The following is a 26,442-nucleotide window of genomic DNA, read 5'->3' as shown; positions in this document are numbered from 1 at the left end:
GAGAGAGAGAGAGAGAGGTGGGGGATAAGTAAAGTGTAATTAAAAGATGACACTTTTTCTGTTTCAAGCTACCATACACTAACAAAATCAGAGTCCTGAATAAGAGGCAAGGTGAGCCAACAGTCCATTTTGCCACATCTTTCCCTATGTTCATAACATCTTCAATATACAGTGGGGTCTCCTAACCTCCCCAATTCCTAGAGAGAGAGAGAGAGAGAGAGAGGTGGGGGATATGTCCAATAGAATTTTCACTTCACCTCAGTTCTATGATTATTTTACAGGTAGTAGCAAACATCTTGGAAGGACAGACTTCAGAATCTTGGGCACATGCATGAAGAAACATCTTTTCAGCTTCTTAAAATATGTCGAATCAAGACTTCCCAAATTATGGCCATAACCTCATATTATTCCAAATAATATTACCAGGAGAGGAGGTCTGAGCCAAGCCTTTGGATCTAGCAGAAGCAAACTAAACTATTAGATTTTACGCAAATGAACAATATTAGATTTGATATGAAGTACAGAAGATTATCCAAAAAAAAAAAACAGGGAACAAAAAAGCATGTAGTGTTCTAGAAATAGTATCAGCCAAGGCAGGATGAAAATACATATGTGGAAGATGCAAAATCTTTCCCAACAGAGATACACTAAATGAGACCACATCAGTAATTTAAGGAACTCTGGTCTCATCGGAAACTTACACCATGTATTTGACTTCAGATCAGCTCCTAGAAGAATTGCATGTTTCTGAAGGTAGTTTGACCACAACAAAGAATTCAGATCAAAGGAGGCAGGATCATATTGAAGAAGCAAAGGTTAATTTCTTGTATTATCAATATATGGAAAGTATTCCCTATGTCCCGTACAACTGGTACAGATGATCATGCTCTTTCTGGCTTCCAATAACATGTATAACAAGTTGGCTAGTTTTCAGTCCCTGGGACTGGAAAAACTACAGTTAACCAATCGACAGGACTCAAGCCCTTATAAATATATACACAAACAACAATGCCAACAGATCGGCCAAGCAGAAGACAGTATATAAATGACAATTCACAGATGAAAAATTTGTCCAAATCAAAGGAGTAATCATCTTCTTTTCTTTCTTTCTTCAACCTTCACTAATTGGACAGGAGCTGCTGGTATGCTGAACCACCATTCTCTTACCCGCCGAAACCACCGGTCACTAGAATCTTTCCTCAATGGCATCTCCCTAGTAAATGCCTCCAGGAATACCAACATCATAAGGTAATGAAGAGGCACAAAAGCAAACACTGCAGCCATGATAATGAACAACATAACTACCTTGTCTGTGGCCTGAGAGAAAATGAAACAAGACATTTATAAGAGCAAGAAAAGAATCTACCTTGAATTCTATAACATAGAACTTCGAAGAGGAAAGCTAAAGCACAAACAAGAAAACAAAGAAAGCTATAAAAGATGCTTCTTTTATCATGGCATCAGCAACAAAAATTTGCAATCATACCAATAGGATGGTCAGTTTTCAAAACAGACCAATAGACAAGTCTGCTTGGAAACCAGTCATGTAGTTTACTGTAAAGCTATACAGTTTCTAACTTTATAAAGCGTATCCCTCTATCTGATGTTTTCGAACCACCAACTCAAATTGGGTCTTGATGAGGTGAACTCTTCCATGTGAAGCAAATCAGATCTCCACTGGGTGAATAACTTACACCTATATATTCCACCTCATAAGAGGCATAAGGCATAACCAGACAATGGAAGTCTTATCCTTACAGTTGAAGTACTCAAATCCTAATTTGAGTATTATTTTTAACTTGGTGCCCCTTTCGGGTGCTGCAAGCCGGTCGCCCAGGCCATGGTCTGCATATACCGATTATGCACCCTGCATCATTAGCCACCTTCAATCCTGGTAGAACAGAAGGGCACACTAACGAATGCAGGCATCCGTCAAGCTAAAGTAGGCAGTGTTGGGCTTTCTGGATGGCCAGAGTTATAAGGCTATTAAATTAAAAATAAGCACACCCAATGTAATTTAGGAGTAGCACTGATACATGGTATAGTGAGGGAAAGCCATTTGAGGTGGTGTGGACATTTAAAATAGGCCTTAATGGTGAGGAGCGACCCTGCCTCGGGACTTGTATTTTTGTTCATATACAATCAACAGAATACATGCAATGTATTCAATAGCATGCGCTTAGTATTTCCCTTAATAAGCCAATGAATTTGGCACTTTCTGATCCTTATGTCCCTCCTGACCAATATTCTTCCAATGGCTAAGTCTGATCCTTTAGTGTGCACATTGAAAGGCGCAGATATGGTGCAGATTAGAGGAGCTAAGAAAACAGGGTTAGGATATAAATGACCTGGGAGACATGGTGAGAAATGATATGAATATTATATTCGTTCGAGCTAATTTTTTCTCTAGTTAATTTTTTATTTGGCCCATTTGACACTAGGGCTAATTTATTAGAACAATTGGGCCCAAAACATGTCATGGGACTCATATGTGTTGCATTCAGAGGAGCGGCTACAACATCTGCAGTGGTATGCAACTCGTGGATTGGAGCCACCTAGAAATTCCTTCTGGAATTGAGTGGTGAGTGTTGTATCCCTATCATCTTACATGATTGCTTGTTTTCCAATTCTAAAATGCTACCTATAAAAAAAAACCTAAAATATGTTTTGACTGTTTTAATAGCTTATTTACATTTCCAATATGTAAGTTATATGTAGAATTAATGTTTATAACAAATTAACAAGGCTAGTATACAGCAGCATTCAGTTTACAGTAGTAAACTTGGGTCAACAGCCCAAGTCTAATTTTGGGTGTTTATTTTGTGAAAATAGTTCAAGGATTAGGTTTAAGAGGTTAAAAATAGGCTGCACATAAAAAATTAGACAAAAAAATACATGGTTTTGACCAGGTTTCGACCTTTGAACCTTGGTTCTACCTATTTCTGAAATAACCTCTCAACCACCAAACTAGAAGTATTTTTGTTGCTTAAACCAGTGAATGTTCATGTGTGTATATATATATATATATATATTCACGTTCCAAAACACGTCACCAATATACTTATGTACATACGTATATGTGACTTTTCAAGAAAGTATGTCGGCAAAATGTTAGACCAAAAAATCTGAATGAAATGAGTGAAATATCCAAAAAAAAATAATAATAATAAAATAAAATAATTCCTACACCAAAATGATCACAGGAACAAAATTTACAACTAAATCCTGATGCCACAATGCCATGCCAAGCCGGATGGCAAAGGTGGTGATGAGACAACCTTCATCAAAAACAAATACAAAAAGTAAAGCATGTGGCACTTTTCCACACGAAGACGTCAACACTCTCAAACAATCAATAATTTCAATAGTACCTCACAAGGCCATTAGATGTGCACCCTCCTCCGGGTGTCATAGCCATATATAAAATGTAGCTATGAAATTTAGGACCAAAATCGTATTACCTAGAACTGATGCAAATAATACGATTAGCTATGATGTACGGGGCGGAGTGTTGGGCATTTCAAAAAGAGTATTTTGAATAAATTGGGTGTAGTAGAGATGAGGATGTTGAGAGGAATGTGCAGTAAGACCAAAAGAGAAAGAGTAAGGAATGATTGTATTAGAAACGAGTTAAGGGTTGCACCAATCCAGGAGAAACTCTGCGAGAGCCGGTTGAGGTGGTATGGCCATGTTCAACAAAGACCTATGGATGCCCCAACAAGGAAGAGTGACTAGATTGAATTACATGGAGCCAGAAGGAGAGGCAGGCCTAAAATGACTATTGACGAAGTGGTAAGAAAAGATACGCGCAGATGGTAGGGCTTGATTCTAGTATGATCATGGATAGAGATAAATCGAGGTAGGGGTGCCTTAAAACCCTAGCCCAACCCTGAGTCCCTTTAACTAGGCCCAAACCTGCCCTGACCCTTACTCAGGGCCGCAAAACTTCAACTCAGGCCCAACCCTTACTCGCCCTGATTGGCCCTGATTTTTCAAGGTTGGGCCGAGATGACCTTGATTGGACTGACCCTGACCCTGACCCTGACCCTAACTCTAACCCTGAAAAATATGAAATAACTAAAAAATAAAAAATATTCATAATAAAGAGGAGATAAAAAACACAAAGTGACAAATTACTTGTCATGAGGAGAACATCCTAAAGCAAACATTCAAACAATATAAATAATTCCAACTATTATGGTAAACATCCTAAGAGGAGATCATCCTAAGAAAGCAAATAATCAAAAAAATTTCAATTATTTGTCATGATAAACAAAGAGATTATCCTAATAAGGCAAACAATCCAAACATCTCAAAACCCTTATCATGTTAAACAAAGAGGAGAACATCCTAAGAAAACAAAAATCCAAAGTTAACATCAGAGGCAAAAACCAGGGTCGGGTAGGGCCAAAACCAAGGCTTAAACTCAGGGTAAAAAAAATCAATGATGGGTTCAGGGTAGGCTAGGCGGGCCAAAGACATCAACCCTCACCCGCCCTGACTCTGACTCAGGGTCAGAAATTTCAGGGTCGAGCCGGCCCTCAGGGCCAAAAATTTTGGGTCGGTGGCCAAGGGCAGATTTGGGCAGTCAGAGCCAAACTTGAGCCCCTAAATGGAGGACAAGGATCTGTGTAGCCGACCCCTTGTAGGGAATGTTACAATGATGCTGCTTTGCTACTGCTTTGACTTCTTCTTTTACCTCCTTTAACTTCTTTTTGGTACTTCTATTTATTCTTATGCTTACTATTATCTTAGACCATATCGGATCCATGTAGCCGACCCATTAAGTTGGGATAAGGTTATGGCAGCTGTTGTTGATGCAGATAATATCACATAGAAGAACCTTTTTCCTAAACCAGGACATTTTTTAACCAACAAACAAGACAAAAGGTAACATAAGATGGCAAGGATCATTTACTTGGAATGCCATACTATGCAAATGTAGAGAAGTTGTGCCACCTGAAACTATGTTTTACACCTACTATTTCTGTAACCATATTGTCATACATATATCACCTTAATCATGTTTGTACTTTGACGAATATCAGCTCACTGCTTATTAAAAGAACCAAACTGGTGGAATGCAAACCTGAGGAAGAGAAGAAAATAAGATAGCCCTAAGCTTCAGAAGAATGATATTTACATCTTGAACTAGTGCTTCAATCTGAGAAATGCCTTCCTGTAATGTCAGCAGTTGTTCAACTGCATACCGACTGGGAGGAGGTGTGACTCTGAAAGGTTCCAATGGCTTCCCTTTATTGTCATGCTTGCGCCAGAGCATGAGTGCTGACAGGAATACAAATGTGCAGGGCAAGGCATACTTAAACCAACCCCTACAAGACGATTAAAATTGATTGAGTTTTTTCCTGTTGGCTGTTTCATGAAAACTCAGGCAAGTCATAAGAATCAAATTAATATGGGAAAGAGGGAGAAGACAATATTCATGACAACTCAAGATACCATGTCATAGACAATAATGGCAATCTACCAAAAGGTTCTAGTAAAGGTCGCAAACAAAGGGGCTGATCATGATCCACTACTGACAGATTCTGACCTTTATCCTCTTAAATAGTATAAATAAATCGATTAACATATTTATCCAATCAATTGCATTGTTTTCCGTTCACATTAAAATTGCTGAAAAGATCCAGAGGAAAAAAAAGAATACATAAAACAAGAACGAAAAATAAAAACTATTAACATATTTACATGACAAGGTGATCATGTTAAAACGTGACATGGAGGATTACCTAAAGGTACCTCTTCAGTGCCAACCCCCAACCACTCCCGCAAGAGAAAAAGGAAACTAAATGAGAGGCAAAAGAAAGATTGAAATGCAAAAGTACCAACTCTCACATTTTACTGTTGTCAGAGTTCATTCTTTCCTTTTCCTAAAGGTAGTTGTTCAAATCTTCTTAATAGTGTGAATGAAGTTGTAAGAATACTAAATGTTTATTTTTCCCAATACATTCTGTTTTCTCATTTTTCTTCCATTCTGCTGAAAATCAGTGCAAGTAAAATCTACATCTCAACTTCCTAGTCAATTATGCTGGCTTACCATCACTTTAACCCTGAGTGTCAGATAGTAGACAAGTAGATTGCAATAAAGCAAGACTGAGATAATAGAAAATGCGCATACTTAATGCCACAAAGTTAAATTATCAATTCATTGGAGACTGGATGAAGATCTTTAGAAAAATGAGGAAGAGGTCCTCTCCTTATTAACCTAGAGGGAGCTTGAGATATAATTGGAAATAGATTTCAGGAAGAAAGGGGAATAAAGTGAGTATAGTGACCTCAATAAATTCCAAAACAGGGTAACTGAGTCGGAATCAAAGATAAAATATCATACAATTATAGTACAGGAATCAGTAAAATTGAACTGTGTCTCATACTCAAGTCAAACAACACCCTTTGAGGAGGCATAATAATATGTTTAAAAATAAAGAAGATAGAGAATCCTTTATTCTACAGGATGACAACACTTCAGATGGTACAAATAGATGCTTTCAAATAACCATCAAACAGAACAATCAAAATTTGATGGCAAATATAATAACATTCAATTTTTGTTCAATTTTTTTCTGCAAGAAACACTGCACATGATTTTGCCAGAGAACAATGACCACCAACCTTCCAAATATACCTGACAATTGTGAAACATATCAGCACCAGAAACATTGTTGATTTAAAAGGGTCATCCCAAGAGGCCAAAAATTGGAGCCGCTTAGCAGATTCAACCACCGGGAAAAGTAATTGCTATCATAAAATAGGAATAGGAAGAAAAATTATCACCTTCATATATGAAGAGAAGTCCAAAAGGCATGCTTTAAAAACATACCCTAGCCAAAAAAAAAGGAAGAAGAAGAAGAGAATAGGTTAAATATCTAAAAAGATAAAAACAATATCACCAACTCAGTTCTCATATCTATGTTACAAAAGAGTATTCATTCCTGGTCAGAATCTTATACCATCTATCAAACAGTATATTGTATGCCATTAGCCATCTAACAATTACATCTGCCAAGTGCAATTCATAGTTTCAGATAACATGATCTATAGCTATGTAATGAAAGTTACAGAAAATGGATAATGCAAGCCATCTATTCTTAGCTATACTTGGCACTGTCTTAGAACCATAGGAACAGTCCACAAAAAAGGTTCACTGATCAGTCTATTAGGATTATTCTCTTAGAATACTCTGAAGGTATCATTGAGCCATAAGGCAGCCAAACAAGATGATGATCTTGATTCATGAAAAATATAGGCATTTTTCCAAAATTATGTCAAGATGTAGATTGTTACCTGTAAGACTGAATTTTTCTATTATGATTCATGTGTTGGAAAGGTAAAGAGAATTTCACCAAAAACTTTAGCCAATTCTTACTGATAATTAATTTTGGTAAAGAACAAAAAAACTAATCCACTGGATAGCAGATCTATCATATTTTACCTTCATCACAGCTATATTTGTATCAATGCCATCCACTTTCACTTGATCCACAGTTGCTTTTGCTGCCTCAGCTCTCCCTGTGTCATATCCCAATTTCTTCACAGCCAATTCTAAAGGATTTATCTCACCAACACATACATCTCGTACCAGGAACATTGCATCTTCATCAGGATATGCTCCTTTTGGCAACAACCCAAGTCTAATAAGTGCATATAACGATGCTGGGGACAATGAAGACTTCCTTTTGGCATCATTTGATGATCTCTTGATGGCATCATGTTGGAGCATCGAAACATTCAATTGCTCCAATTGACTTGATAGTATTTCCAATATCCTATCTCCTCCAGGGAGCTTTTCAGCTAAGTTGTAAACAAGTAAAGTCTTGTAATGAGATGGAAAGATATGGAAAGCATCTCTCAAGGCACGGTACCGGAAGATGCCTAGCATGGCCTTAGCGAGTGCTTCAGCCTGCTCACTTTCTTTGAGGTTGTATCTCCTAATAAACTTGTGTGCATGCAGAATCTCAAGACTAATTTCTAACCAGTAGTCCCGGCGTGAGTTGCCTTTGAATTCAGGGAACTCAAAAAGTATAGGCTCTGTTCTGTAAAGCAGCATAAGTTAGAGGGTGGATCTCAAGCTCCATACTTAGATATTTGCTCAATAGTTGTGTGCAATAGAAACTTACACAGATGATGATTTGTACATCAGGGCCTTATCAAAGAGACGGGCACCCAGTGGGCCAGTCAATTCGGCCTTTAAAACCTGCTTCAAATCTGTTTCCAGATCATATCTGACAGCTTTGTTGTATAAACCAACTCCAAGTGACTCAAAGTATAAAGCATAGTTGGTCAATGTCAAGCGACCTACCAAAATCAAGTTTTTCACCAAAATTTGAACTCCTCCAAGTCAAAAAAGTGGTGTTACTATAACAGTACAACAGTATCATTCCATGTAATTAAACAGCGCCTCAACCAAATTCACATACCATCGGTGGATCATGAGTGTAGGAAACAATTAAGCCCATTTAACATGTGCCTCACCCAAAACCAATGATTCATAATAGATAAAAGGTTGAAAAAAAAAAAGAGAACTTTTATCATTTTTCTAGATAAAATAAACGACAACATGTCAGCATTAGCAAGTCAGAAGTCAGTACATCATGTCTGATCAAACTTTAAACCACAAAGTTGCCTTCAAACAGTTATCTAATCCTAGAAGTAGACTGATCAAGTGGAAGACAACAATTTGTTTGGGGGAATCCTAAGGAAGCAAAAAGAGAATGATAACTAGAAAATAGATGCCTAACCAGGCCAAGCAGAAATTCCAATGTGTTGCAGAACTGGTTGAGTGGGAACAATGCCATCTACATCTACGATGATCTCTCCCTCAGCAAGCTGAAGGTTAGATGCCAAAGGCATTCCAGGTGCATTTTTTGCAGTTTTGATGACCCTGTTCACAAAGAAAAACACAACTGAAATACATATAAAGGAAGCATATGATGCAATTGAAGAAGCATACAACAGTACCAATCTATTGTTGCTTTTTTCGGACAGGTAACATAAAGATTATGAGGAGAAAATAGAACATGACAGTCTGACAGGAAAAGAACAAAAGCCACAGCAGCAAGAGCTCAGGATGAGCCAGGAGGTACCCTAATTCAATTAGGAATCATAACCATGCATCAAAACAGCAAAATCCACATACCAATATCTGAAGCACCAAAAGAGAGAAGAAAGAGAGAGAGAGAGAGAGGGGGGGGGGAAGTAGAAAAAAAGAAGGCAAGAGAAAACCTGAGATTCTGAAGTAAATAGAAGCACTAACAAGCAAACCGTCCAGTTTTCAGAAAACCGGCCAGTTCAGAAATTTCCTGAGGTAACAACTAATGCTGCTGTCATTTAATAGTTCCCTATGTTTCTTTATTCATTTTTCCTATTTTTCCAAAATTTTAACTATTTTCTCATTCTTTTTTAAACGACGGTTTGACCACTCAAAACACTTGGTCCAGTTTTAAAAGGTAAAAACTATGCTGAAAATTTTCCTTTCTATTTTTCTCATTTCACTTCACTTTACCAACGAAGATTTCATCTCACTTCCCTTCTTAATTTATGACCTCCTATAAGGCGGCCTCTCTCCAGAGTCAAATATTTGTCAAATGGTGGTTCCATTGGATTTCAAACTTTTTTAATATGTTATCCACATCAGCAGCTATTAGTTGGAAAGTTTCAGCCCAACCTGACTCTCCAACGCGGAAATATAGTCTGAAAATTGGTTGACAATTCAACAGTGGCAGCTTTGGGTCAAGTAAACATCATCACAGGGTGGTAATAAAGTAATGCAACTCGAAAATTGATATTTGACTAACCCAAGGGGGATCTTCCTATAACATTATTAGTTCGACTAAAAGATCCCTCCATATGGCTTTAAAAAAGGCACTGTGCAAAGAAGTCTCCCAACACAGGCCATGTATGAAGCATTCGCCCCAAACAAAGAGTACGACATAAATTTTGTCGACGGATAACATAGCAATGAAGGAAAGTCTCCTTAAGGCGGATATTTCTACCATATGGAAGGCTGCTTTGAACATTTTGAGCTCAGATTGGTACAATATCCTCTGGATCAGCCCCATGTCAAAAACAGCAGCGCCATCTCAACCACATGGCCACCAGTCATATGACTCTTCCCCTTTTACTTTAGGATCCAAATTCAAAAAAGGAAAGAATCACAACTCATCAGGGCATCTTTCAAACCCCTTACTATGGTGGCAAACTGATTCAGATGAAATTTGCTTCTCTGAGTAGGGGGTGATGAAGACAAAATTTGACCCAGTTTGAAAGCAAACCAAACAGTCACGTCACATATATAGCAATCTGTGAACCACCTTTATTGCACTACTTACATACCCATGCACAATAATAAGTGTTCCCCAAAGTTTCGTCATGAAATTCATAAAATTTTCAGACAGTTACCTCTTTTTAAAACAAATTTCCGTCTTCTTTTTTTAACCATATCTCAATTGAGTGGAGTTTATACAACCCAGACAAAAACAAGGCCCAAAATCAGCATCTGTTATATGTTAGTCATATGCTTGTGTTGTGTCTATTAAAAAAAAATACCAAAAACATATTCAAATAAAGAAGCAAAAAAAGTCAGCAAACTTTTAACAAGATCTCCTCCAATTTCTGCAAGAATCAGCAAAAATATTTGGAAAAAGAAAGTCCATTTTTCACAAAAAGTACATCCCAAGAAACTGAGACGTACTTGTTAAGGCTTCCAAGGTACTTGTCATAGATGAGAAAATGCAGCAGGCCACCAGAAGAGCTTGTGAGTGCATCAAAAAGATTCTGGACAGTAATGACATCTGCTACAACAGCACAAGCTGGTGCAATTCGAGCAAAAGCCTCTGGCCCAACAGTTTTCTTGTCATCAACCTGATGGAGAGAAAAATAAGGAACTAAAAAACATACAAGCAGTCCAAGCAGTCCAAACAATTAGCCAATCGACCATTAGCTTGCAATGGAGCTAATGTGACAATTGAGGAAAACCTATTGAGGCTGTATTACATATATCGTATGACACCATCATAGCTTGCCACCACTTCATATGGTGCATACTGTGATTCAGTGTTTTGAAAAGCAACCAAAGATATATGATTTGCAGCATGCTTTCCCCTCATAGTTCCCATGCATGCTGGACATATTGTCCCTGATTCATAGCTAGTATATATGCATATTAATCATGAAAAATTTGTGCGAATACTGAAGTTTTGGAAATAAAGTTGGTGGGTCTAAGTCCACTAAACAGTGTGTAAGACTCCCAACATAACACTAGGATTGAATGTACTAGATTACAGCAAGTACAACCCCTCTTTAATTGCTTGAAGAAAATCCTAACTGCCATTTTGCTGCAGTACAAGGTTGGAAAGAATAAGAGTATTCCAATTGTTGCACAGTAAAGTACTGCTTCAATTTTCTCTGTTTTTGAAGGATACAAGAGCCCTCCGTTCCCTGTCCTAGGAGGGCTCCTCCTTGTCCCAGGCTACCAACCCCCACTCTCCAACCATTCCCTACCCCTTCCTCTTTGTCCCCTTGAGGAGTGGCCTGGAGCTCCCTTTTTCGGCAGGCTGGCCTCCCAATGGCAAGGGTCTCACCCTCCGCTTTGTCTCCCCTTCTATCGTTGGCAACTCCGAGGTTGTTTATTATCCGACAACCTTACTTGACAAAGAAGCCCGTAAATGGCAGAACTCTTTGATCAGCCCCTTCATAGGCAGCTGACCTTCCTTAAATTTGTGAAACAATCTTTAGGCAAGCAATGGAAAATCTGATGCAGATCCGAATTTCAAGAATTGAAATCGGATCGATGAGGGCCCAATTGGACACTCAATAAATAATAGCAATAACCAATGGCAGAATTGTAATTAAACTCAAGTTAAAGAGAATGGCAATTCTGCAAGTAAGTAGAACCTTATAACAGAATGGCAGTTTTGTAATTAAGTGGAACTTAACCAAAGGAAAACCAAAAGTGATTTGAGTGGAAAAAACAAACGTATGGCCAAGGACAAACTAGGAAGAGGAATTTAAAATAAGGGCAAACCAGAATAAGTATAAAAGGTAAGGGCACTTGAGGAAATAAGGGGAAAAAAAATTAAACCCTCACTTTATGAGGTTGTCTTCAACCTCACGACAAAAACAAGAACCAGCAGAAAAACAAAGAGAGATGGCGGTGATGATATCTCCTTCAAAACTTCTCTGTTAGGCCTGAGATTCGAGGCGTAGGGTCTCAAGAGGAGGCTCTTCCAAGCCCCATCACTTGGATTAACCAGCAGGAAGGTTGCGAGAAGGGCCTGAGATTCTTCCTAGCGGTAGAGTGGCGTCAGTCTCAATTGCAGGTATGAAAAACTGGTAGTAAAGGGACTGTTCGGCATCTGAAATCTGATGATTTGTGTCGCCTAGGGGAGGGTTCCCTTCACTCTAGACCTTAGCGCAAATAGACCAGCCACAAAGGAGCAGAACCCAGTTTCCGTTGGCTGCAACCTTCGCCTAGAACAGGGTATTCCCAAACCAGAAAAGTAACAGTAACTACAGTAACAATAGAGAGGAGAAGAGAAGGAAACCAGAATAATAAAAGGAAGAAGAGAATGAAAAGAGAAAGAAGAGAAGAAATTGGACAATTTTAGAGGAAGAAGAAGGGGGAATCGGAAGCCATGGTTCTCATACCAAAACTCTTAATCAAATTTCTGTTCTTCAAAATCTAAAACTGAACTTCTCCATTGTTTACATGTCCAATATAAAAAAAATCAAACAATTAATGGCAACTACGTGAAAGGAAACTATTCTAAAATTAGAAGCTAGCTAATTTAAAGATAACTTGTTTCTAAAACAAAAGAAAATCAAATCAAAAGATTTTTATTTTTTTTTCCTAAGTCCATCATGCAACTGCATCAAAATCAGTGAGTTCTCAACCTTAATGGACAACAGTTTCTTCATCTTCAGACTCAGAGGCATGGTACAAGATTTCACAAGCTACCTAGAAGAAACCCAATGCGATATACAAAATGTACAAAGTTTCGACCGAAATTTTGGTACTATTTTCGTTTTGCCGAAATGTTACAAAGCATGGCCTATAAATACCAAGATTCAAACGAGATGGTTCATCTCACCAGTTTTTCCTGTTTTCGACAAAACACCTCCAAAACTTCATTTTTTTCTCTCTTTTGGCTAAATCTCTCCCACACAAGCTTGGACCTAGTGCTTGGGTAGTAGAGGAATGCAGTGGAAGCAACAATTTCCTACCCAACAACAAGATTTGTGCAACATCCAAAATTGAAGGTAACTCACTTTTCCCCAAAACTATTTTTTGCAAAAAAAATAGGATCAATACTTGGCAGTTGGCATTCAATTTTTATATGTTTAACATTGTAGCCCAATCAATCACTGCACGGAGCCAGATTTTATTTTCTATTTTTATATATATGTTGAACATCATTGACCGATCTATGGCTCACAGAGTTGGTTTTTTTTTTTTTTTTTTTGCCCCGGAAATTACTCCTTTTAATTTCTGGAATTTTTAAATTATTTTAAAATTACAGAAAATTCAGAAAATTGGGAAATTCTTCTGTTTTGGTTTGAAAACTATTTAAAATTGATAAAAGTATTGTTGCTGTATACTAAGCTGAAAATGATGATTCACGTCCAATTCCTTTATTACTTTTGATAAATTATGGAATGGTTATTTCTATAAAAAATTATTTTTGATTAAAAATATATAATAGAGCTAAGGGGAAAATAGGAAATAACTATTTGATTGTATGATGTTGAATAGCTAATAATGCGTGCATTGTTTTTATTTGATAGTGTAAAAAGTAAGAAGACTGTTGCACAATGGTTGAAAGTGGAGGTGGAGATCTAGCATAGAGGCATGAATACCATACAGGAAACGAGAAAAAAAAAGTCACAGTGTAGGACCTGTAGGTATTGTCGTAAGGTATTAAATTTTGGAGAGGCCACTAGACTGAAGTTACCTTTTGGTTGGTGGGTATAAGGATGTGGCCAAATGCACCCAAGTTCCTTGTGAGGTACAGCAAACCATGGCTAAGCACTTAAAGGGAAGAAAACTAAAGGAATGCCAAAAAGCAAAGGGCACAAGATGAGTTTAATGAGGCAATGTTAGAGAGACACCCACCAGCAACAGAAGCTTCCTCTGATGACTCTGACAGTAATTACAGACCTGAGGATTTCAAGATAGAGGCAGAGTGCAGACAGTTCCAGCAAGTTAGGGCAGTGATGGGGAGGAGTTGGTGCCTCAGATCTAAAGCAACTATATTACTAGATTAGAGGAAGGGCCTGCAGAGGAGAGGAGGAAGAAGCAGGGGCAGAAGAGTAAGGGCCCTCAAGATCTCCCATTTGGCCTTTGTTGATGACTCATGATCTTCTCAAAAGCATACCTCTCTTCGATTGAAGCTATCATGTTTTTCTTTGTGCCACTTTGAAGACATGTCCATCCTTCGGGTGAACCACCAGAAATATCTCTTGTTCTTGGCTGGTGTCTCTAAAGTTTACAAAAATAGCCTGAAGGCCACTTCAGGATTCTCCTTAGGCCGTCTTCCGATCAAGTATCCGGGCCTCCCCTTGATCCCCTCCATGTTGTCATCTTCCCATTGCTCTCTTATCTTGAATCTCAGACGCAAGAGGCTCCAATTATGGAAGGGAAAGCTCCTCTCCTATGATGGTTAGATTGAATTAATCAAATCTCCAATCCTCCTACATCTATTGGACAGGTATCTTTGGTCTCCCCCAATCCATTGTTAAGAATCTTGAATCCCTAATGTGTTCATTCCTTTGGAAAGGTTCTGACTCCTCCAACTTCCTCCACCCTAATTTCTTCCAAAAAATGAAGGTGGACTTGGCTTGAGAAGAATTAAATCTGGAAGCTGGCCTGCAAGAAGAAAAGTATATGGGTCGACTAAGTTTATTCTAGGGTCCTTCATAATGACTCATTTGGACTGCCCCCTCCCCTCCAGACGCATATTGTGTTTGGAAAAAGATTCTGAAATTCTGATGCATTAGATCCTTGATTGATGATGGTGTTGACACTCGCCTCTTGTTGGACCATTGGCACCCCCTTGGAATCATCATCCTCTTTGTTGGCAATAGACCCAGATATAGATCTAGCCTTCATAGGCTTGCCATGGTCTCAGGCTTTCTTCGCATCAACGGCTGGTCCCCTTCACCTTCTCCCTCCCCCCTCTTCCAGACAGTCTGGGATGCTCTTTCGGCCATCTCGAAAAGGCCAAGAGGGAGTGGTGATCACTGATCATCTAGACAGCTTCCTCCTCAAGTCAGTTCTCCTCGTTTGCTTAGGACCTAATCCATTCTCGAAACCTTGTGATCCCTTGGTGAAAAATTATTTGGTTCAGGAATCACATCCCCCGCCACAGCTTTACTATCTGACAGGTCCTCACCTGCTCCGTACTAATGCAGTCCTTCCTCATCCAACGGTAGATTTTTGCCTCTTCCATATGCTACCTCTGTGGGAACTCCTTCAAAGATGTTGACCACCTCTTCTTTGTCTGCCCCTTCACCTTCTCTAATTGGAAAGGCTCCTAGCCAAAAGCTGGCCCCTGAGGAGAAGAATCCTGCAGTTCGATATAAAGAATGGAACTAGGTGGATACGTCCTTTTCCAGAAACTCCAGTTGTGACAGAATGGGTAAGCTCTCCTTTAGGGCCCCCATCTACCATATCTCGATGGAGTGTAACCTCTAAAGATGGAGGTCCAAAGCCAAATCCTTTAGCCAGATTTGGGACACCATCTCCTTCAATGTTAGGAGCAAGTTCTTTGTGGTCTCCTCCAGTTGTATTGACACCCCAAGGAATAGGCTCATTGTTGTGATTTGGAGGATTCCTTTTTCTTTGTACCAGCCTACTGCCCTTCTAGCTGAAGGGCAGGGCCTCACCTTGTATTTTTTTTCCAGTAAAGCCAACAGTGTAAGGGATTGACTCTACTATTAAACCACAGAATGGGTAAAGCTCCAAAGACCGACTTAACACAGCAACAGTTAGGTTACTGTAATGACAACCTGCTGTCCAAATTAGTAATTAAAGAAACCCATGTGTCATAGACTAACATACTGTTAATAGGATGCAAACAGTAGTTATGGGAGTGATTCAAAATTAGAAACTGAAGTAACCAAATATCTCAATATCTCCAAAAATAAAAACTTAAGGAGATCAACTGTACAGCCCTAAGGCCACCACTGATGGAGCTCTACTTCGAGTTGAAGGTAGGGTCGGAGGAGGCCTACTCTTCAAAAAACCAGCCACATCTGATGGCTAGAATACCAGTTATGAGAGTGACTCAAAATTAGAAACAAAGGCTCAGATTTAGAAACTTACTAACTCAAGCGGGTTTTAGCCAATAGATAACCTTCAAACTACTGTCAAAGGAAGCCAAGGACAAGGAGAAGTGGAGAACAACATACTAAAAGAATGGCGTGATTTAATGGGGGGATGATGAAGGAATATCACCACTTGTTACTTGCCACAAGAAATCTCCAGAACAATGTTGTCACAGTGTATACTCGATTCCAATCTTCAGGCTATTATGAAACTTGATGTACAGGTTATGGATCGATCAACAGCACTAAGAAGCCCATCAAAGATGGTCTTGGTATCCTCCACAGAACTCAGTTGCAGTGGATAAAATTAGTAACAATGAAGAAGAGAAAGTAGAGGGGGAGAAACGACCAAGGACTCTCACCAATGGCCTTGGACCTTAGTTAGTCTCTCACTGACCTTGGTCTCTCACAGCACACAAGGCACAAGACAAGATTCATTCAAAACTCAAATCATGAGGTCATGTCCAGACAGCCTTCCTTTATTGATAAACAGAAACTGGAACCCTCCTTGCGTGGGAAGGAGATCTCCTTACAATATGGTAACTCTCTAATTAGAAACTACTACAAAATACAATCCAACTTGTAGCTAAATAGCAAAATAGAAACAGTCCTAAAATTAGCAACTACTATTACATAAAAGAAATCTATATCAAAAATAGAAACTAAGTAAAGCTGCTAAGTCCCCCACACATGGACTGTCTAGCACAATAGTGGCCCTCAATCTGCCCACAAAAGTGGACCAATAGCTAGCCCAAAAGGCCATGGATGGCTGGCTCGATAGGCCAGGCATGATGGGCTGGCTGGTTCTTCCTCCCCTTCAAGCTCCATTGATTTGCATCAAATGTACAGTATGGAAGATTTCTCAAACATCAAGAGAAACTGTTTGACCAACCTAGCATTCACTATTTTTTTTTTTTTTTTTTTTTTTGGAAGCCTTGATGAGCAATGTGTTTCTTGTGCACAAGCCATCTTTTTATTGCTGTGTTGTTGGCGTCTTGGGAGGGTGGTATAAGGTTACTTCTTACTTGTAGTGCACCCTGTTTCTAAGGGGTATTTCTTTCAGTGCACGACGATCAGCTTCTTTCTTCTTCTTAAATAAAATTAGATAAATAAAAAGGGCTGCTTGATTGATGTCCCTTTTCAATCCCATGTTTTGAACTCTTAATGCTGTGCATTTAATAGTTCCCTTCTGTTCTTTTTTTCTTTCAGATGTCTTTCTTTTACTTGATTTACCAGCACATTCACTTACCATCATATACTATAAAATTTGGAAAACAGTGACAGATACACAAAGTATTCCTACATGATCCAAGCACCAAACAGCCTAAACATTGGGTCTTCTTTCACATATGAGCAAGGATTTGCAGAGGTGTAAACTGGAGCAACTCAGACATATCTCAGGGTAACTAATCCATTTGAGGTGAGCTGTGTCCCCACTTCCAGTTATTGGGGGTTGCATGTTTTTTCACATAGTATCCATGCTGAAACATAGAGACAAAAATTAACATCGTTCTAGGGCTTGCAACATATGATAACACTTCTTTTGTCCACCCTAATATATGTACAAAGTAATTTAGCATTTTGAAAAGAAGGAAAAAAAAAAAAGGATAAATAATGAGGCAAAGACAAACCTGAACAGCCATGCTTGTGGAATTTGAATAAAATAATGACCACCCTTCCTCATCATCAACTTCCTGATTATCACAAGAAGCACTTTCCTGCAATAGAAAACCAGTCACAGCCTTGTCAAGTCCTAAAACAGTATAAGACCCACGTCAACTTTAGTCACACCTAAAAATGTTTAAATAAAAATAAAATGTCATTTAACTCATGCACCAGTAGTAAGATGCAAACCAAAACATGTTGCTAGAATAACATGCCACAGGAAAAATTAAAACCAATCCCAGGGTTTCTTCCAAATATCACCAATGAGGTGTCTCACTTTCTGTAAGGGCTCCCTCTTGACATCAGGATCTTCCCATGCAAGCATCATATCAAATGTCAAACGGCGAATCTCCTTATCACTTAGATAATCTGGACACCGAGTCACCACATCGAGTGCTTGGTATGAGCAAAATTCTAACAAATTCCTAGCATAAGTTGGAGATTGCTCATCATGCTCAGATAGCTCAGTCTCAAAACGATGCTGCAATTCTTCAGTTGGAATTGAAAGAATCCTACAATTGCATGAGCGAAGCTTCAAAATCAACAAAGAATGAAACTAAAATATTATTCAAGAAATGTAGCTAGGCTTGGAAAGAAAACAAGATTCCATGCAATTTTTCTTTTTAATTAGCATTTTTTATTAAAATAGATCAAGAGAAAATCCAACCGTGAAGGTTCTTAAAGCAATACCAAACAATTAGCCCTGCTCCCAAAACAGAGAGTATTACAATTCAGAGCCCTCTATAACCTCTCACAGTGGGAATAGTCTGCAGAAATGTCCCTGGTCCTCGGTTAAATGCACCCTGGTGTTGAGGACTGGAAGTAGCGGTAACAGTCCTCCTTTGCTTCCTGTTCAGTTGTCATCTACATTTTCTTGTACTCCATAAACTAATTCAGATTCCAGGCAAATGTTTGTAGAAACGCAACCCTAAAACGATGCAGAAGATAATGGAAAAACAAGAACAAGCAATGCACACAGATTTACGAGGTTCGGCAAAATTACCTACGTCCCCGGTGAGATGAGATCCTGCTTCACTATCAATGGAGAATAGGGTTACAGCACTCGTCCCTCACACCTCTCAGTATTGCTTGCATTACAGAGAAAGAAACTCTCGCTACAAATATATAGAGAAAAAACCCTAATCCGAAAAGTACACAGTTGCCCTTAAATAAAAAATTCGAGTGGGGGGTTGCGGCCCCCTACACCCCCTGCTATGCAAGGGGGCCTCCTGCCCCCCTTGCAACCCCACGGCCTGCTAACTGGCTAGAGGAACTGCCGTTCTGCCTGTCGAGGTGCTGTACCAGTACTCCCTGGATTAAACTCTGACGGAATACAAGACATCGTACACCAACAATGTTATTCCCAATTGTTTGAAGATGCTGCTTTCTAAATTTAGGTAATGTTCTTCATAGGGTAACTATGGCTGCTTGGAGGCATATGTTATATTCTCAACTGCCAAGATCTTCCAATCACATGAAATTTTTTTGATAAGTAACAATTCCTTGACCTCTATTTGTTTCAGCATAAAACACCCAGAAAAGAAAATTTACTGTAAAATCAATTTTACATTGCTTGTTTTTTAATTTGTGGACCACACGTTTTCAGGATTTTGCTTCTTCAACATATTGTGGGCACCCTTTATTGCATTGGATGGATCACATGTGCCTTATCACCTATGTATCTATGGGACACATTTATATATGGTTCTCACTGTAGAAACGCAACCCTAAAACGATGCAGAAGATAATGGAAAAACAAAACAAACAATGCACACGGATTTTTACGAGGTTCGGCAAGGTTGCCTATGTACCCGATGAGATGAGATTCTGCTTCACTATCAATAGAGAATAAGGTTACAGCGCTCGTCCTCACACCTTTCAGTATTGCTTGCATTACAAAGGAAGAAACTCTTGCTACAAATATATAGCGAAAAAACCCTAATCCGGAAAGTACATAATTGCCCTCAAATAAAAAATTATAGCGGGGGACTACGCCCTCCTACACCCCCTGCTATGCAGGGGGCCTCCTGCCCCCTTGCAACCCCAACGGCCCGCTAACAGGCTAGCAAGACCGCCGTCCTGCCTGTCTAGGTGCTGCACTAGTACTCCCTGGGTTAAACTGCGACGGAATACAAGACATCATACACTAACAATCTCCACCTTGGCTTGAATTCTGTCGAGCCTCCTGTAAAGATAACTTGTAGACGTCTTCATCATTGTACCTTATTAGAGGTATAAACCCGCACCTGTTTGGTGCGTCCCTCATCTTCAACAATGAGTAATATTAATCAAGTCCAAACAGGACTCGAACTTCTCTGTAGTAACTGGCTCCGTAAATATATCTGCAGGATTGAAATCTGTATGAATTTTTCTTAAGTGAATACTGCCTTCTGACACAAGCTCCCTGATCTTGTGAAATCTCACATCAATATGTTTTGTCTTTGCATGAAACACCTGATTCTTTGCAAGATGTATGGCACTCTGACTGTCACAATGTAACACTGTACCTTCTTGCTCCAACCCCAACTCACGAACCAGTCCAGCCAACTAGACTCCTTCCTTGGCAGACTCAACTGTTGCCATGTACTTTGCCTCTGTAGTGGACAATGCAATTGTAGACTGAAACATCGCCCTCCATGATATAGGTCCACCAGCCAATGTAAACACATACCCTGTAGTAGACCTCCTCTTGTCTAAATCACCAGCATAGTCAGAATCAACATAACCTGCCAATTTAATAGAACTTCCCTTGCCACTGAACATAACACCTATATCCTTGGTCTTGCTCAAATATCTGAAGATCCACTTAATTGCATTCCAATGCTTCTTCCCTAGATTACTTATGTATCTGCTAACAACACCGACTGCATGAGACAAATCCGGCCTGCTACAAACCATAGCATACATGAGACTCCCAACTGCGCTAGCATAAGGGACTTTAGACATCTGCTCCACCTCCTCATGTGTTGTAGGGCATTCCCTTTCAGATAACTTGAAGTGGCCAGCTAACGGAGTGCTAACCGGCTTAGCATTTTCCATATTGAAACGCTCTAGCACCTTTTCAATATACCTCTTTTGAGTTACCCAAAGTTTACCTGCATTTCTATCTCTAAGGATTTCCATGCCAAGGATCTTCTTAGCAGCACCAAGATCCTTCATCTCAAATTATGCACTCAACAAAGACTTCAAAGAGACTATATCATGTTTGTTCTTTGCAGCAATGAGCATGTCATCAACATAAAGCATCAACAAAATAATTGAATTATCACTTGACACTTTATAATAAACACAACTATCATACTCACTTCTTGTGTAGCCAATCTTCATCATGTGGGAATCAAAGCGCTTGTAACACTGCCTAGGAGATTGTTTAAGGTCATAAAGCGACCTCTTAAGCAGACAAAAATGATCTTCCTTTCCCTGCACCTTGAAACCTTCGGGGCTGCTCCATGTAAATCTGTTCCTCCAAGTCACCAGGAAGAAATGCAGTTTTCACATCAAGTTGTTCAAACTCTAAATCATACATGGCCACCAAAGCAAGTAGTACCCTGATCGAAGTGTGTTTCACCACTTGAGAGAATATTTCATTGTAGTCGATCCCCTCCTTCTGTGCATAGCCCTTGGCTACAAGTCTGACCTTATACCTTTCATGCTCCTTCTCAGATGCTGCCTCTTTCTTACAAAAGACCCATTTACACCTAATGATTTTTCTTCCCTTGGGTTTTTCCACAATCTCCCAAGTCTTGTTCTTCTGTAGAGATTTCATTTCCTCCATCATAGCTGTCATCCATTTATCATGCTGTGCATCACTCCAAACATCATGGTAGGAAGATGGATCACCTGTACCTACAGTGAGGACATAGGCAACCATGTCCTCAAACTCGTAACTCATAGGTGCTTTGTGAGTACGCTTCCCTTTACACTTTGCCACAGTATAGGGAACTTTTACTGCTTCTTGTTGTCCTGGTAAGTCACTTGATGACTCATTCTCTCTTGTTGTTTCTAACTCACCTAACTCCACCTACAGAGTAGAACCTTCTTTATTTTCATCAACTGCTTGTGAATTGTAATTTGACTTCACTATATGAGACTCATCAAACACGTCTCTACTAACCACAACTTTCTATGAACTTAGATCCCAACACTTGAATCCCTTTACACCTTTCTTAAAACCAAGAAAGATACACTGCTTAGACTTTGAGTCTAACTTGGAACGCTGCTCACTCTCAACATGCGCATAGGCTGGACAACCAAATATTTTTAGAATAGAATAATCTACTAGTTTTCCTGTCCATACCTCTTGAGGAATTTTACAATCAATCGCCTTTGATGGAGACCTATTGATGAGGAAACATGCCATGTTCACTGCTTCGGCCCAAAATCTCTTGCTCAACCCTGCATTCAGCCTCATACTCCGATCTCTTTCTAGAAATGTTCTGTTCATCCTTTCAGCTACACTATTTTGCTGTGGTGTCTTTGGAACCGTGAAGTGACGTGTAATCCCTTCAGCTTTGCACAATTCTAGAAACGGCTTGTATGTGTACTCTCCTCCATTATCTATTCTCAAGTATTTAATTTTCTTTCCTGTCTTCCTTTCTACCTCAGCCTTTCATTCCTTAAATTTAGTGAACACCTCACTTTTATATTTCATGAAGTAGATCCAGCCTTTCCTTGAGTAATCATCAACAAAGGTCACGAAGTATTCTGCCCCACCTTTAGATTTTGTTGTTGAAGGACCCCATACATCGTTGTGTACATAATCAAGCACCCTTTTATTCTTATGTTTTGCAGTTTTGAAACTAACCTTGCACTGTTTCCCGAACACACAATATTTGCAGAAATTCAGTTTACAAGTTTTTACTCCCTTCAACATTTTCCTTTTATGAAGCTCCATCAATTCTCTTTCTCCCATATGCCCTAACCACATATGCCATAGATAGGTATCATCTGTATCAAATACTGCATCTGTAGTCACAGATGCTCCACCTATAACTGTGCTCCCTATGAGTCTGTATAGGTTTCCTGTTAGCTGTCCCTTCATGACAACCATTACACTCTTAATAACTTTGAGAACTCCACCTTCTGCTATGTACTTGCAGCCATTTGAGTCAAGTGCCCCCAAAGATATTTAATTTTTTCCTTAATTCTGGTACATGTCTCACATCTGCTAAGGTTCTTACTATCCCATCAAACATCTTGATTTTGATAGTGCCTATCCCAATGGTTTTTCATATAGCATCATTCCCCATTAGAACAGACCCACCATTATATGGTTGATATGTATCAAACCAATCCTTATGTGGACACATGTGATATGATCATCCATAATCTAAAATCCAAGAATCAGGAGATTGATTCTTACCTGATGATATAAAGAGTACATCTCCATCATCTCCATCTCAATTGTCAGTCATGCTAGCTTCCTCATATGCCTTATCTACACATTTCTTCTTCAAGTCCACCTTCCTCTTCAAGCACTCTCTTCAAATGACCTTCCTTCTTGCAATAGTAACAAGAGACCTTTGTTTTTGCCCCTTTTGATCTCGATCGACTCTTCCCAGATCCCTTCTGATTTGATCTCCCTCTTTCCTGCTCCTTGTCACATCCGAAAAGACCTTCTCTTTGAGATTTCGTACTACTGACCTTCTTCCTTGTATCATTGGATATGAGGGCAGCTGCAACTTCATCCATCTCAAGGGTTTCCTTCCCGTACAAGAGAGTCGTTACTAGGTGATCATATGATTTTGGGAGCAACGACAGCAACAGTAACACCTTATCTTCATCCTCGATCTTAACCTTCAGGTTTGCAAGTTTACTTACGATCTGATTGAACATGTTAAGATGCTCTAATAGATCCGTACCTTCCTCCATCTATAGAGAATACAATTGCTTCTTCACGAACAACTTGTTCGTTAAGGACTTTGTCATGTAGATGCTTTCAAGTTTCGCCCATAACTGCGGTGCAGATTCGATACCCACAACATATTGTAGGGCATCATCAGAAAGATTTAATCGAATAGCACTTACCGCCTTTTCCTCCATCTTTTCCCAATCTTCGTCAGTAATGTTTGCAGGTTTCTTCGACTTCCCCAACAACGTTTTCGTCAAACCCTACTGTATCAGAAGATCCTTCATACTTGACATTCGATCCCTTCCCTGCCATAGTGATAGTAAACCCTAGAAAACGGAAACCTAGAGCTATGATACCAATTTGTAGAAACGCAACCTTAAAACGATGCAGAAGATAATGGAAAAACAAAACAAATAATGCACACGGATTTTTACGAGGTTCAGCAAGGTTGCCTACATCCCCGGTGAGATGAGATCCTGTTTCACTATCAATAGAGAATAGGGTTACAGCGTTTGTCCTCACACCTCTCAGTATTTCTTGCATTACAGAGAAAGAAACTCTCGCTACAAATATATAGCGAAAAAACCCTAATCCGAAAAGTACACAATTGCCCTCATATAAAAAAATTCGAGCAGGGGGCTACGCCCCCCTACACCCCCTGCTATGCAAGGGGGTCTCCTGCCCCCTTGCAACCCCCACGGCCCGCTAACCGGCTAGCGGGACTGCCGTCCTTCCTGTCTAGGTGTTGCACCAGTATTCCCTGGATTAAACTGCGACGGAATACAAGACATCATACACCAACACTCACAACCATATGGCAGGGTAGGGGTGTCAATTCCTAAACCGAACCGGTAAAACCGGCCGGACCAAACCAATAACAACACGGACCGAACCGAACCGAACCGAACCGAAGCCTTATTGGTTCGGTTCGGTTCGGTTTTGAGTATTGCAACCCCAAAACCAAACCGAACCGCACCGGAAACCCGATTAACCCGAAACCAAACCGAAACCGGCTCAAAACCCGGACTGAAACCAAAACCGAAACCAAACCGGTAAGAAACCGAAACACTCCAAAATTCATTAAAAAAATCAAAATTTGCATAGTTTTGTATACATTTGTATGGAAAGTTGAATCCAAACTAGACTAAAAACCAAAACCAATCCAGTTACAAATCAATTTAAGAAACCAATGACAAACCGAAACCGGAATTTCCTTATTGGTTCGGTTTCGGTTTCAACTTTCTCACACCGAAACTGAATCAACCCGGACCAAAACCGAGCCGGACCGACCGATTGACACCCCTATGGCAGGGGTTACATAATTCAAATTTGGCTATAATGGAATTTCATGTAACTATTTTATATGATTTATCATTTAAAATACATGGCAAGTAAGCATTGGAAACTCTTGCGATGACATTTTACATCATATTCTACCTCCTACAAACATTCTCATCTTCCAAGCATTTGCATGGAAACAAATAAAACCTATTGGTTTCATTTGTTTCTGTGTTAAAAAAGGTGGGGAAAATCCCTGTAAAATAGGATTTTTCATTGTTTGCTTAAAAAACATTCTGAAAAAATAGGAAAAAAATCATGTAAAATATCAATTTCATGGAAAATTCTACAACAAAACAAACAGGGCCTTATAACGAGAAAAAGGAGAAAAGTATTCATGGGTACTGATGATCTATCTCCCTTTCTTTTGTTATATATATTTCACAGATAATTTGAGCATTTTTATATTACATGTCATGAATAATGAAGATAAATTTTATGAGTTATGACTTATGACCCGTCCAGAAAATTCTCCATTTCTGCTGGCATCGCTTAAAGTAGGGACGTTAGATAAGAACTAATCCAACTTCCATTCATCCTTTGAAATTCTGTTTTCAGTGACGGAATTATTTTTAGCTAGTATAAATCTCGTCCATGTTGAGGTGGCATTTCAATTGAAGTTAGTTCCCGACTTCGTGCATCCAATAATCTAATCCAGACAAGAAATGAATAACACGGTTGCTTGCGTTTGGAGAAAGGCATATCAAGTTGAACCCGAACCCTAACCCTACTTTTAATCTATCAAAGATATAGCAACGGGAAAGAACAAATATATCCATGTAAGAATTCCATTGTGGATGGACACTGCATACTACGTCTTATAGTAAACTGAATTCCTTTTAGGGTGTTTCCCTTTCATTAATGAAGTGTGGAGATATTTTGAAATGGTAATGGGAAGGGAGAGACGAATTAGGCTTACTTGGAACAGCGATAAATGACGGAATTAGCAATGGAGGAGAGCTGAGGAATGGTCCTGGGAGAAGCTTCGGCAATGTCTTGAGCCGACTTCTTGCCGCTGCGGAGGAAGATGGATTTCAAAGACTTCTGCCTCATCAGATTCTCTAATCTGCCAAAGCGGTTCTCCATTGGAACTCGAAAGGAAAGGGCATGCGATGCGACTTGCGAGGGAAGGAGCACCTTCAAACTTCTAAAGTAAATCCTGTCTCGTCCTGTCAGGACTTTGGAGAGACCGGTCCACGATTTCTTTGGGTTTGTACGCACACGCACCCTCCCCCCCTCCCCCC

General features: G+C 39.4%; 1 protein-coding gene across 11 annotated transcripts; it reads right to left on the bottom strand.

The window, feature by feature from the left end:
* Positions 1-801: 801 nt before the first annotated feature.
* Positions 802-26,413, bottom strand: LOC122084325. Of its 11 annotated transcripts, none has more exons than XM_042652478.1 (11): positions 26,118-26,413; positions 18,287-18,521; positions 17,976-18,062; positions 10,712-10,881; positions 8,760-8,902; positions 8,139-8,316; positions 7,454-8,054; positions 6,647-6,759; positions 5,090-5,333; positions 1,306-1,317; positions 802-1,213 (listed from the first exon to the last, which is right to left on the bottom strand). In XM_042652478.1, the coding sequence occupies exons 1-11, from the start codon at positions 26,282-26,284 to the stop codon at positions 1,187-1,189; spliced, it is 1,977 nt and encodes a 658-aa protein (XP_042508412.1). In that variant the 5' UTR covers positions 26,285-26,413; the 3' UTR covers positions 802-1,186. The 11 variants fall into 11 exon arrangements, with proteins under 11 accessions (XP_042508412.1, XP_042508415.1, XP_042508410.1 ...); XM_042652481.1 differs by having other exon boundaries at positions 5,144-5,333; XM_042652476.1 differs by having other exon boundaries at positions 802-1,317.
* Positions 26,414-26,442: the final 29 nt, after the last annotated feature.

Source organism: Macadamia integrifolia, chromosome 7, assembly GCF_013358625.1.
Source record: "Macadamia integrifolia cultivar HAES 741 chromosome 7, SCU_Mint_v3, whole genome shotgun sequence".
In the NCBI taxonomy this organism is placed as follows: Eukaryota; Viridiplantae; Streptophyta; class Magnoliopsida; order Proteales; family Proteaceae; genus Macadamia; species Macadamia integrifolia.
Note: the sequence above shows the minus strand (reverse complement) of the source record. Positions and strands in the feature narration are given on the sequence as shown.

Coding starts and splice junctions, on each gene's coding strand:
- LOC122084325 (XM_042652476.1), bottom strand. CDS start 26,284: ATGGAGAACCGCTTTGGCAGATTAGAGAATCTGATGAGGCAGAAGTCT. Junction 18,522..26,117: donor GTCATTTATCGCTGTTCCAA/GTAAGCCTAATT, acceptor ATGCAATTGTAG/GATTCTTTCAATTCCAACTG. Junction 1,318..5,089: donor TATTTTCTTCTCTTCCTCAG/GTTTGCATTCCA, acceptor ATTTTCTCTCAG/GCCACAGACAAGGTAGTTAT.